The 13237-nt window shown below is 38.2% G+C and overlaps 2 protein-coding genes across 2 annotated transcripts in view; one reads left to right on the top strand and one right to left on the bottom strand.

Moving 5' to 3' along the window:
* The window catches only part of LOC116842189 (glycine cleavage system H protein), a 6913-nt gene extending 3507 nt beyond the window's left edge, over positions 1–3406 (top strand). Inside the window, exons 2-3 of the mRNA XM_032810999.1 lie at positions 1223–1366; positions 1939–3406. Coding sequence (XP_032666890.1) covers positions 1223–1366; positions 1939–2171 — 377 coding nt within the window. The 3' untranslated portion in view covers positions 2172–3406. The remainder of the gene's footprint in view (positions 1–1222; positions 1367–1938) is intronic.
* Positions 2953–13237, bottom strand: part of LOC116842185 (nuclear hormone receptor FTZ-F1) — a 31485-nt gene continuing 21200 nt past the window's right edge. Inside the window, exons 2-5 of the mRNA XM_032810992.1 lie at positions 8404–9170; positions 7142–7400; positions 6611–6711; positions 2953–6515 (exon numbers count right to left, since the gene is read on the bottom strand). Of these exons, the coding sequence (XP_032666883.1) occupies positions 6369–6515; positions 6611–6711; positions 7142–7400; positions 8404–9170 (1274 nt within the window). The 3' untranslated portion in view covers positions 2953–6368. The remainder of the gene's footprint in view (positions 6516–6610; positions 6712–7141; positions 7401–8403; positions 9171–13237) is intronic.

The raw sequence follows: 13237 nt of genomic DNA, 5'->3' as shown, positions 1-13237 counted from the left end.
TTTTTATATATATATATATATATATATATATATATATATATATATATATATATATATATATATATAGCACAAATCTTCTAGGGACATCCTGAAGACGTTCAGAAGACGTTTTAATATCCTAAGAATATCCACAGGATATCCATAGAAATATATACATCCAGATAACCAAATTTGCGCGAACAGATTTCGAGCAGAGCTTGCTATCAACTTTTGATGGCAAATAGATAACAAATTTGATGCAGGATCTGTTGTTATCAAATTTTGCTGCCAAATTGTCGCCAGATATGCGGCAGAACTTGTTGTCGGAAAATTGCTGCAGATTTGCAGCAAAAACCGCGCAGAGCTTGTAGCGATTTGACGACAGATTGGCGGCAGAAACCGCGCAAACCTTGCTGCGCTGCAAGTTTTGCGCAGTTTTTGCTGCAAATTTGACACCAATTGCCCGATAGCAAGATCTGTCGCCAAAACCGTAGCTTAATGTAAACACAGATGGCTATGGTTTTGCTGTGATGGGTTTTTGATCAAATTTGCTACCAAACTGCGCGCAGTCTGCGCTCAATTTGCTTACTGAGCAAGGTGGCCCCAGGTGTAAAGTTTTACAAGCTAATAACTCTAAACATTTTTGTTTATATATATATGTTATTGAATAAATGTAATATTTACCATTTTCAAAAAACAGTACACTTTTAAACTGAACTGACAATATCTGAAATCTTGGTAATCCGGTTGCTATTTGAGACAATTGGGGCAGAACACGAAATATTTGGTTTCTAAAGAGGCATATACTGATCCGAAACTAACCCAGAGCGCTGTTTGTAAGCTCCTATAGTTTTATTTGAAAAAGTAGTTGTATATTTACAGGAAAAGTAACGTCATGTCAAATTGAATCTCATATGAGATTATGAATTATTTGCTTCAGCTGTTGCTCTCCTATCATTTGTTTGTTCTATCGTCAATCGTAAAAAAGTTATTCCTTTTACGAATCACTAATACCGATTTTATTCTATAAAACAAAGATACTAACGCGCGCTTGAAGAAAAAAGGAAGAGATTTGGGTTGTGTTCGGCAAGACACTATATTTACCGTTTTAAACGCGTTCTGTCCTTAGTCAATTTTTAATAGGTAACAAAAATAGAGTACACTCATAGCGCTAAATAACATCTTCCCGAACGCAGCCTTATTACTATTGAATTGCAGTCGTGAGATAAACGTGATTTTTCAGAACGATGGTACACTGATAAGCACGAATGGATAACAGTGGATGGTAAAGTGGGCACAGTCGGTATATCAAATTACGCGCAAGAGGCACTCGGAGACGTGGTTTATGCGCAACTTCCCGACGTAGGATCTGTAATTAAAAAAGGAGGTAATTAATACACAATATTTTTAATTAGCAACCAGATCTTGAAGACAAATAAAACTTATATAGTACTACAAAAAAAACGTATAAGTCACTCTGTAGAACAGTATCATTAAAATAACATATCGTGTCTTTTTTTTCTTTCTTATCTTGAAGAGAAAGCAATGTTCCACAAGTAAATTTTCATAATAACAATGTTGCAACATCACGTTTGTTATTAATTATCTTTTAATAAAAATAATGTAGAAACTACCAGATTGTGGTAACTTTTCATCACTTTTGAGTTATGAATATTTCTGCGCTTTAAAACTTTGTTAAATTCGACAAAATGAACAACTTTGTATTAAATTAAATTAAAGTTAAACGAAAATTAAATGAGCTTTAATTAAAGTTAAAATAAAATTAAAAGCCACGTATCACGAACCATATTAAGCATAATTAACAGCATAATTTGTACATGCATTTTTGGCATATTTTTACGCTTATTCAATCGCTTTTTCTCCTTTCATTACGAATTATATATCTCATTTTATACACATTGAAATCTTTTCTCATAAATCAATCTATGATTTTTTTAGAGGAATGTGGTGCGCTGGAATCAGTGAAGGCGGCTTCGGAATTGATAAGCCCGGTCAGTGGAAAAGTTATAGAGAAAAATGAATTGATTGAAAGTAAACCCTCCTTAATTAATACATCTTGTTATAAGGACGGTTGGTTGTTTAAGGTAGAATTAAGCGAACTAGACGAAGTCAAGAGTCTGATGAACGAAGAGAGTTACAATAAGTTCCTAACAGAAACAGACGCGCATTAAACTCTGATCTCATATCTACTGATGTACGTCTGAGCCGAATTAACAATTATGCATTAGAGGTTGCATTTAAAAAATATTACTCGTGGTTACAGTCACGTCTTCAAAGTTGAGAAATGATAACAATTACGTAGTACAATTACGCAGAAGTAGTTAATTTTTTAAACATAATGGTTAAAGACTGTTTCACAAGGCAGTTCGTTGTAGTGGTTTGTTGTATTGGCATAATTTAATCAGTACTGTAGGTAAAATAAATAACAGTACAAGCAATTCTCGATTCGGATCACGGATAGAGATAGAGTATATTCCTAACCGAATATACTTTCTATGTTACAATTTTTACACCAACACCACAATTTATACGAAGTTCACACTACATACATCATTATATTCATTATAAATATATCACGTCGCGTGGAAAGGGTAACATTATGAGATTAATGTTAATATTTGTCAACATCTTGATCATCACGAGTTGATTATACAACTGATTTTACATACTTATTGTTTAATTCAGTTGAAATTAACATATGCAACGCTAATTGTGTGTTAAGTAATAAGAAAAATAAATATACATCAACTATTACCATTTGATATTTTTCTAGTGCAACACATATGGCTTTACACCGTATTAAGGTTCATGTTATACTGTTGTATGTTACTAATTAGTCACTTTAAATTAATATATAATTTACGCTGCAACATCACATGTATGAGATTATAATGTAAAAATTCGAAATGTGTGAAGATGTTTGTCATATGAAAAAATGATAGATGATTGCGATAGTTGCGATATCTTTATTAGTCACTGTGCAATGTTTGTCGTCTCGTATTTATACAAAGCAAAAACAAATATACAAGTTGTTTGATACATGAATAACAGCATTCGAGTTACGAATTATGATCATTTTCTTGTTCAGTGTGCACGAAGGCATTGAAATTTTGTAATAGTTGTACATTCTAAGTGGCTGAATTAATCGTAAAATCTCTACCTTTAAATCTCGCAAAATGGCATACTGATTGATCCTATATCCTACAGTTTTTCAACTTTTTTCTCGAAAATTTTAACTCTTACAGTTTCACAATCTGGTAACGATCTTTAATATCGAATTTGAATAAGGGAAATACTATCGTCTCGCGCGCCGTATGGGGTTTTCAACCATATATAATATAAAAAAATAGCATTAACTCTAAAAAGGAACAGTTATCTGTTAATATAATAAAGATATATTTACAGTCAATTAATTTTTTTTCTACATAATTTACAATTGCCAACTGCTAATGGCAGTGTTAACAACGCATAATATTTTTTCTTTCCCTTTAAAACTTTATTCCAACGATTTATCGGACCGAAGAATCACATCGATATTAAATAAGATCATTGCCAATCATAATTGGTAACTGTACATATTTAACATAATGTACATAACGCTGCGATCGTCGTATTCACTAGTTTACATTTGTTAACACGTCGTAACAGATCGGATCGTTAATTATGATGGAAGTATATATAACAACGATAGACGCGCGCGTGGGCGCGATTTAGAGCTACTTTTAGAAGAGAGTTTCTTTCTCTCATTGCTATAGATAGTGATGTTTGCGCGAATGATACTTGTTCCAAAATTATCAGACCGACACGTTTAACGCGGGAGGTCTCAAAACAGGGTTATAATAAATAAAATGTAATGTAAACTTGTCTCCGTCAAAACAATGGAATTAAAACAATTGAAAGCAATTTTTTCAAACATTGATCCTCATACTTGTCATTTCTTTTGATTCTTTGAATCATCGGATTTTGCTTCGACGTTAACAAATGGTTTTCCTCAATTCTGATAGCAGTAACTACGCTTCCGTGATTAGTACATAGTAAATGACACGATTATAAACTAATATGCCGAAAATACAATAATAATAATAGTAACTAAGGCCTAAAAAATAACATGGACATACAATGGATACGATATTTTAATAAGTTGTATTACATAGCTCGTAGCTTCTTTCTCTCTCTCTCTCTCTCTCTCTCTCTCTCTCTCTCTCTCTCTTACGTGTAATTATACATACTACACGGATTAAAAGTAGTTGCTTATGCATGTTACATTCATTCGTTCCATTAAAATTGCTATCTGGGCGTCTATTCTGAGGTATGTGGTTACTAAAAATGTAAAAGTATAAAAACTTAATACAGAGATATGAAGAGGTAGTCATTCGTGTCTGAGTTAAATAAAAATAATCTTTTCCAAAGAGGGGGAGTGTCATAAATGTGAAAGTGATAAGCCTAGAGACTGTCTCCGATCGTGTTCAACATGAAGATCTGGACAATTTGAAAATTTTGGGAACATTAACATATTCTACATTGGCGTGTGTAAGTCAAACTTGACGGCGGACAGAGATTTTTACCCACGTGATAAGTACATGTGATACCCTCGATCAAATAATTTCTGCGGTGTGATAATAATTGTGTGATAGTACAAATTATAACAGTTTGTAACATTATTATTATCGCAATAATTATTACCCGTGATAATAATAATAATACTCGTCACCATTCCTCTTGATTTGATTTAACACTCGATTCTTAATCTAACATGGCATAAAATTTCGCACTCGTCAATACAAGTCACGTTTACACCTAGTCAAATGTATTGCGAGAATCAGTGGAAAAAGTGAAAGTAGTAAAATAGCATATTCTTTTTGCAGCAGGTACGTGTTTGATACGTGAATGAAAACAAGAGGAGTCGCGACGGGTAACATTACCAATTTATCAGTGCGAGGAAAGATATCTGTCTCATTGTCAAAGTTTAAACTTTGCAGCTGACACATGTAATTTCCGATGGCTTTGATACCACAGGCGTCGAAAAGACAACCTTCACAGCACTGAAGAATTTCTGACTATTAGCTAAACAATATTATATTAAAAATAATAATAATATAATATAATAATAATCTTTTAGTGAAAAATTACTACTTTCGGTCGCTCTATCTTAACATTCACTAAATATCTTCTCTATTTAACAACTGCGCGAGATATAAGATTAAAATGTTATCTCTTATATATTTAGAATTTTAATCGCTAGACAATATATAGGACCACATAAACCTTGCTCCAATGATTCTTTTATTTCTTAAACAGAATCTTTATTATGATACAACATACAATAGTAAAATATCGTAATTTGTGGTTATTCCTTTCCGCCACCTATTTGAAAAATAATAAAGAGAAATACATGTTTAAGGCCCTAAAATTAGTGAAGACATTAAGTAGCTAATGATTTCTCTCGAGTGTAAGCAACAGAAATATATTTATTTCGTTAAACTATACACAAAATATCGTAATTACATATTTAACATGATCTTCATACTTTACAACATAATTGGAATGTGTTAACTAGTATTTACAATATAGTAGCCCTGCTTGTGTGCAAGTGTGTCAAAAATGCAGATTTCTTTTTTATAGGAAATTCTAAGGATGCCCAGGTGGCCGTGCAACAAACACATATGTATATCACATGCAAGTTTACTGTCGTTCAAGTATGCCCATTGAATCCCTTGCAGAAGCACGATTAAAATCTGGAAAGTTCGGATTCTCTTTAGCAGTAATAGTAGTAGTAGTAGTACAATATTTCGTTCGAATGAGTGAGAGCAAGGCTTCAGTGGTATGCTTAAAAATAATCGCCTCTAAGTATTAGAAAAATAGCTTTACTTATTTAGACAAAAATTGCCTGCCCTTTGACCAATATTTTGTTTTAACCACCCTTTGTACTGTTTTCAAGGCATCTTGCTTACTGTTTCCCTGCGCTTGTACCCACCAACAGGGGTGTTTCTCCACGGATACATCTCTAAAACTTCAACATCAAATATAGAAAATATATGTCATTGTTGTTTATATATTTAGATACACTTTATATAATACATATATATGTAATATATGTAAAGTATATGTACGTCTATACTTTATTTGTATGCATAGGTATTTTTTGAACCAATGCCCCATTACTTGGTCCGATACCTTAGCAGCGTTAGCTCTTAATAGGTACTTTGAGGTCCACTCTGTCTCTCCCGATTAGGGGCGCTAACAAGACTTTCGATATATTATGTGTGTGTATGTGTGTGTTTGTTTGTATGTGTTGCATCTGTGTATGTATACGTATATGCAGTGTCGTACTATTCGATGGCAAAAGTTACCAGGAGAAATCGATTGTTTCATTTTCTCTTGGCGTGAAGCATCTCCATGAGAAGTGTTTGCGTAGGTGCACCTCCGTTACAATGCTTGTGATAGAGATGATCTTCTCCCCTGCTTGCCACCATGTGGATTTCTGGTAATACTGCTAGCAGCTTGTTGAATTTATCCTGCAACGATCAGTTGAGAGAGGATAATTAGACACACCGTCTACTCTTTGATCTACTTCAGCGAGGAGTATACACAAGGTTGAATTTTGTAATACCGGTATAGTTGGGTAACAATGTATCGAGTAATCCATAAGCGCCCGTTGAACTTGCTCGTGCCCCTCTTGCACATGCTTCTTGTTTACTAGCCCTCGAACCTCTGTGACAAGATACATATTTTACAAGTCATATTGTATACTGCATCTTTCGAGTTATACTAGATGTTTAGTTTATGTTAAAGTAAGGTATAGTGCCAATTATGAGGAAGGAAATTAATTATATGAACAATTACATCGTCGGTTTAACAGATGTCGAATTATCGATGCAAGGTCTCTGAAATAATCACTTACTTATCTTTCTTGTGAACTTGTATACTTTTTTAGGTCTCCTCAATACATAAATTTGCAAAATCTCTATTATCATTTTTTAAAAACTCGTACGCGCTTTGTTGGGATTTTCAACTCCAACATCTAATATTCCATCGTAGGAAAGGACGGTTCTGTCTATGACATGATTTCGCGACGCGTTTAAAAGAAATATACAAATGCAATAGATGGCTCTGAACCTATGAGAGTCTGAACTTTACTTACCGTGATTCAGCAGCATTAGGAATTTCATGCAAACGTAATCGGAGAGGTCGAATTTTAGTTCCTGAAGTTTCTTGGACAGATCGTTGAAGAGATCCGCCAAGCTAGGAACTCCAAGTAGGCCGAGGCAAAGGAGATCAAACTTTTGACCATTGTGAAGTGTTGTCTCGTCAGGTAGGTTATTGTGTAACCTGTGATGAAGGTGGTCCAGTACCAACATATCCGACCAAGAGTGTTGTAGCAGCTTCATTTGATCGTCAACCTAATAAATTATTTGTGTAAACGTTAGATACTACATTAAAGGTATATAAGAAGAGAAATAAAAAAAACTATACATCCTACATTTTTTAAGATATCTTTCATTATTAATTATTAATCCCACACACATATCGTCAATTAATAGTTTCACTTGGTTAACTCGGTAAATCTTCTTTTCATAACGAAAGTATAATGGAACAACGTGTCTAGCGTTGACATGCGGATTAATTTATAACTTTAGAGAACATTTATTTTTTATTGATTTTAATAAATTGTACTAATCTTTGTTGATCTTATTTATTTTTTATTAATTTATTGTTTATTAATGTGTAACTTTATAGGATATTTAAAAGGAAAAAATACGATGTACAAAATAACGTGTACACAAGTGATACGATTTTGATGAGAGTACAGTGAAAATCCCGCGATAATGTACCATATTGTCGACGAAAGACTTAAACAAATGGCCTCATTTCACTCTACGTCGCCGTTAACGAACTTGCTGTGTTGAAACAAAAATAAAAAGTTGTTACAAAACGATCGGTTAAGTATGCAATTTATAATTAACGCGGTCCTGCTTTGGGGCAACCGCCATAACCCAGAAACGTATCTTGTTATGACCTAGATATGAGGCGATGCTTGAAATCATTCAGTGATTGTGCAATGCCGCTGGTTACCTCACATCCCCGCCGCTCATGCCACGAGCAGGCCAGGCAACGAGTTATTTATCGGCAAGAACAAACTCCTCGACGAGGAGATTCTCGGCACAATCAATGCAATTACAATTATTCATAACACGTGCGTAATCTCGTAATCGTCGTCCTCACCCCATGTCGTATTCCAAATGCTTAATGCAAATTGAAAAATGTTAAAAGAACAAGAGAAAGAAAAGATAGTTTCTAATTCCACTTGATAACTCAATGAAGGGAGACCTCTTTGATACACTCTAGAAAAATTCTACAAGTATGCCAACAACTCACGAGGATAGCAGAAGATCGATCGCTCACCTTGAGATCCTTGAAGAATATCGAATTCCTAGCCCAGTCCACCTGCGCGAACAGATTCTGGTCGAGCACTTTGCACATTAATTCGAACAAGTCCACTTCACACTGATTGTACGTTTGGTTTTGCAGAAGTGCGAAGAGGGACGTCTGCCACTCGCGGTCGTCGAGCGCCTGCACGAAGTCTCTTATCATCGGACTAGCTTTTATAGCGACGGCAGAGGTGAGGCTCGCGGAGGTCGCGGCACTGCCGTGGGATTGCGTGGACTGCTCGCCGAAGCTGAAGGCCTTTGTACCAGGGGTGGTGGAGTTTGCGGCCCACAACTTGTTGTCCAGGCCGGGGTTGAGGTTGTGCAGATGATTACCACCGCTGCTGCCGCCGCCAGCACCACCGCCGTTGCCGCCGCCGCCGCCGCCGCTTCCGCCACCACCGCTGCCACCGGCGATGTTCGGTTGAGTGGACGGTGCGATCAGCTGGTGTTGACCGGCACCGTTGCCGGCCTGCGTCGTCACCAATCCCGCGGCCACGGCCGCGGGGGACGGACTCGAGTCTGGCGAGGAAGTCAGACTCGAGACCTGAGGTATTTGGATCTCCTGCTTGATGTGCAGCAACGGCGTCACTGCGGACGAGTAGGTCGGGTCGCCGAGGTTGCCACGTATCGTCTGCAACGCCATTTGCCGTTGCCGCATCAGTTGCAATTTCCGCGCACGATCCCGTTTGTACATGGGCCCGAATTTGTTTCTACCACCTCGCATCCGGTCTGCCCGTACAGCTGTAACAATTAAGGAAGCTATTAATTTCGTAGATCTTTCGTCAGCAGCAATCTCTCTCTCTCTCTCTCTCTCTCTCTCTCTCTCTCTCTCTCTCTCTCTCTCGCGCGCGCGCGCGTGCGTCCAAATTTCTATTTTAGTAATATATTGGCAAAGATGCAACGCAAAGTGCCTCGGTCGAACGTTTTCTCATTTTGAATGAAATGGAAATTACTTCAAGTAAAAATGTCGAAGAAACGTTTCTTTCTAGTTTTAATTTTTCTCTGTCAATATGTACTTGTTCAACATACGAATTATTTTAAAAAGAATTTTTCTAGTGAATAATTGACTTTTAAGTGTTCGATATAATCTACCTAAATGCTCAGAATTTGCTCCAAAGACTATAAATATCTACGAGCGAAAAGATGGACGAAATTGAATTACAAGGGTCAATCATAAATTTTTCCCTCTAGTGTGAACTCATGGAAAATTTATCTTTGAAAATATATGGAAATGTTCACTTTTCACAATATTACATTAGAGGAAAAGATTCATGATCGCCACCAGGCTGTGAGACCTATGAGAGTCTCCGCTTTCAGGTACTGCAAAATTATTTATTTTTCGCGATGTCACACTAGAGAACAAACTACATCATTGATAAATAAGATCAGGTTCATGTGGAAAGATTCATAACTGATGTCCTGAAGATTTAAGCTTGGTTCATAGTGTACTTTTTGCTTCCTATTTCTATCTCTTCATCTCTTTCTGACTTAAGCCTTGAGTCAGAAAAAGACAGCGAACAAGAAACAGGAAGGAAAGAGCACATTGTAGATCAGACTTTATACGATACGGAGACGTTCTTCAAAGTACTCGACGTAAAAAAAGCTATTTCACGTTTGAATCACAGTCGACACGATGTGCAAAGGTAATCGGCCTTTTTCAGAATGGCTCGAATGATCATCCGCTCGCTGCGACGCTCGCGAATCGACGGAAATCTCACGGGTGTGATTCGCGCGCGATCGAACGAAGCAACCTTGAGGAAGCGGTCTTCTGAGTCCGGCGTTGACGAAAGCGGAAGTCACGGTTAATCGCCAGATAAGTAGGACAAAAGCGTGAGAGTGCGCACTGCTGCTATTCCAGTTATATGCGCGTTCTCAGCAATAAACGCGCGTACGTATATAAAGTTATGTACGTGCACGCGCCACGCAAATAATCACACAACTTGACCATTCGCGTTTTCCACACCTACGGCGCTGTATAATGTGATGTTGAATTCACAACGGCCTCCTCTTCGAAACCATCACGGAGTCGTATGCCGCCCGCGCGAGATCGACAGATGCTCGTCAAACTGTTTCGCGATGGAAAGATTTTACGCGTATAAATCTTGAGAAATACTTCAACAGATCTCGTAGCTGACATGAATCCCTAGACCATGAACCTCGCTCATTTAAATCGAAATTAATTTTTCGCTAACAGATATATCTGTAACTTCGAAAACTTAAGTAACGCGTGAAAGCGTTAATTATTGTACAGCAACGTTTGTTCATCATTCAGTCAGTCATCGCACGAAAAATTTTCATCTAAATATTAATCGTACAAAAAATCACTTGTATAAACCAAATATCGAAAGATTTTGGGATCGAAAAATATCTGAGATTTTCTTACTGCTTAAATTGATTTTCGTAATTTATTGAATTTCTTTCAAGAAAGCAAGACTGAATCTCGTGAATAATCATAAGCTTTACTACTTACAAATTCTTTTTTTGGCAAATCTGCAATCTGGAGTATAAGGGAGACCGGGGCTATATAGTCCCAAGAGTATGTTGCTCATGTGCTTTTTTAATATCTATCTTGAGAGAAATAGTGGGAACAAAATCGTGAAATGGTTCTTTTAGAACATAAATACTTTTCCCCGAGTTTCATTAAAATCGGAATAATATTAAAATAAAAAAAAAAAAAATAAAAAAAAAACTGATTTAGTAATTAGCAAAGTAAATTTTCAAGCCTTTCGAAATTTTGTGTTAATATTCTCCATTCTGACTGAATAAAATTAAGCAATGTATTATTACTTAGAATAAAATTTCTTGCAAGTGTATGATATACTGTTTCTGATAATAAATGCAATTTTCATTCATAAAATGATTGAAATAAAGCATATGAGTGGACAAGGTAAAGTTGACCCATAATTAAAGGTCAGCAGGAAGGCTGTGGAGATCTCTTGCGGGGAGACTCTGGAACTACTAATTAGGATACATATTTTATAGGTAATCTTTTTCTTTTTACGTTACTGGGCTACTGCGTTACTGGACAAGTGAATCCGGTACCAAGGAAAGGTGGCTCTGTTTTTGCATGTTCGTATATATTTTGGTTATTACAAAACAAATATATACGATTAACAGAATCGTAGCGGGCATTAATACATAGAAGAAGGTTCCCTCTATCGTGTTTATTCTTTTTTTACTTCGAAATTCTAAAATATAGGGTATCTAATCCCCTAGTCGGTGGTGAAAAGATTACAACATTTCAAACTAATTATTCGATTTGATGAACTTCAACACGTCTGAAATTGCCCAACTATTTTGGCGATCTAGATTTCGTCTATTCAAAAGCACATTGGAAAGAAATGTGTTGCAATCTTTTTACTATCGATTATAGAGCGGCCCGACAGCCAACCAGCTAACCAGCCAGCAGCCGGCCGTAATCGCTAACGACGTTCGCAGCAGAGTGACACGAAGGATAGGCAAGCGTCGTAATAGTCACTCGCGTAATCCGTAATCGTCGATTATTGCGCACACAGGCAGCCCTCCTCGTAAACGCATTTACCTTCTTTACACGCGTACACTTCCTGCAACGGTTTAAATATTGAAAAAACCACAGTTTATGGAGCCGCGCACGAGTTTGCGAGCACGTAGAGATTAGTTTTCGAGCTTTTGCCGAGAATCTTGTCCGCGAGTCATCACCCTGAACGATAGCGTCGATAAGTGGCGGCGAGACGCTAACACTGAAACAAAATGATACAGGCAGACCAGTTATTTGGACGAACGAGTCCCTTTCAACACCTCGTAGTACGGAATCACCGCTGGCACCGATGTATCTCGCGCGTAAAATAACTCGGGCTTGAAACGTGATCGCGTTTTAAGCTCGCTTTTAGAATAGGTGCTATCAAACACCCATTACCATAAAAACGTCGCGTATTGTTGTCGCAACAAAGCAACAATATCGATATTTCGAAATCCCACCTCGAAATACGAAACATCACGCGTGAGATTTGATTTTTCAAAAGCCCAAAGAGAGTTAACCTTCACGAAAGCGTCTATGATAAGCTCGCACGCCGGCTGCGCAAGCAGACGACCTCGATATTAAAGACCGCGCGCTTTGCTAAGTCGGAGTCCTCCATAGGCAGATTGCCCCTGACGACATCGCAAATCTAATAGGCCACCGGAGCGGTTGTCTCGCTACCTAAAAAGCCACCGAGACAATCTCTCGAGTTGGCTGGCGCACGTCCAAGAGAGGACTCCGCTCTATCGAAACGCGGCGGCGGGCAAAAAAGCACACCGATGGCGTCGCGACGCCACCCTCCTCATGCGGCGAGCGCGAGTGAACGAGTAGAGCGACCCGTGCCGTGCGAGTCGAGAAGGTCGGTTGCGAACCGTACGCTCGTAGCCTCTGAACTCGCGTGCGCGCGTTCGGCGAAAACGGCGGCGTTGCCTATTTTCGTACGCGGTGTGCTCTCGCCGTCGTATAAAACGGCGAACGAACGTGCGAGCGAGCGAGCGAGCGAGCGAGCGAACGAGCAAGCGAGCGAACGAGCAAGCGAGCGAGCGCGCGCGCTCGTTGAAAGTGAAAGGAGGTTGAATCGCTCTTACCCGTCCACTTCTGCCTGCCTGCCTGCCTGCCTGTTTGCCGGCCGGCCTGCCTGCCTCTATCTACCTATCTGCCTGCCTGCCTACCTGCCTGCCTGCCTGCGTCGCCCCACGCGCGTCGACATCTCTTTTCTCCTCCCTCCCTCCCTCTGTTTCTATTGCCCCCGACCTCACAACCGCGTGTAAACCTCGATCCGCTCCATATTGCCGCCTCCGCCACTCTGTAT

This window comes from Odontomachus brunneus, unplaced genomic scaffold (genome assembly GCF_010583005.1).
Source record: "Odontomachus brunneus isolate Ranch 3 - 2012 unplaced genomic scaffold, Obru_v1 Obru_scaffold_022, whole genome shotgun sequence".
In the NCBI taxonomy this organism is placed as follows: Eukaryota; Metazoa; Arthropoda; class Insecta; order Hymenoptera; family Formicidae; genus Odontomachus; species Odontomachus brunneus.
Note: the sequence above shows the minus strand (reverse complement) of the source record. Positions and strands in the feature narration are given on the sequence as shown.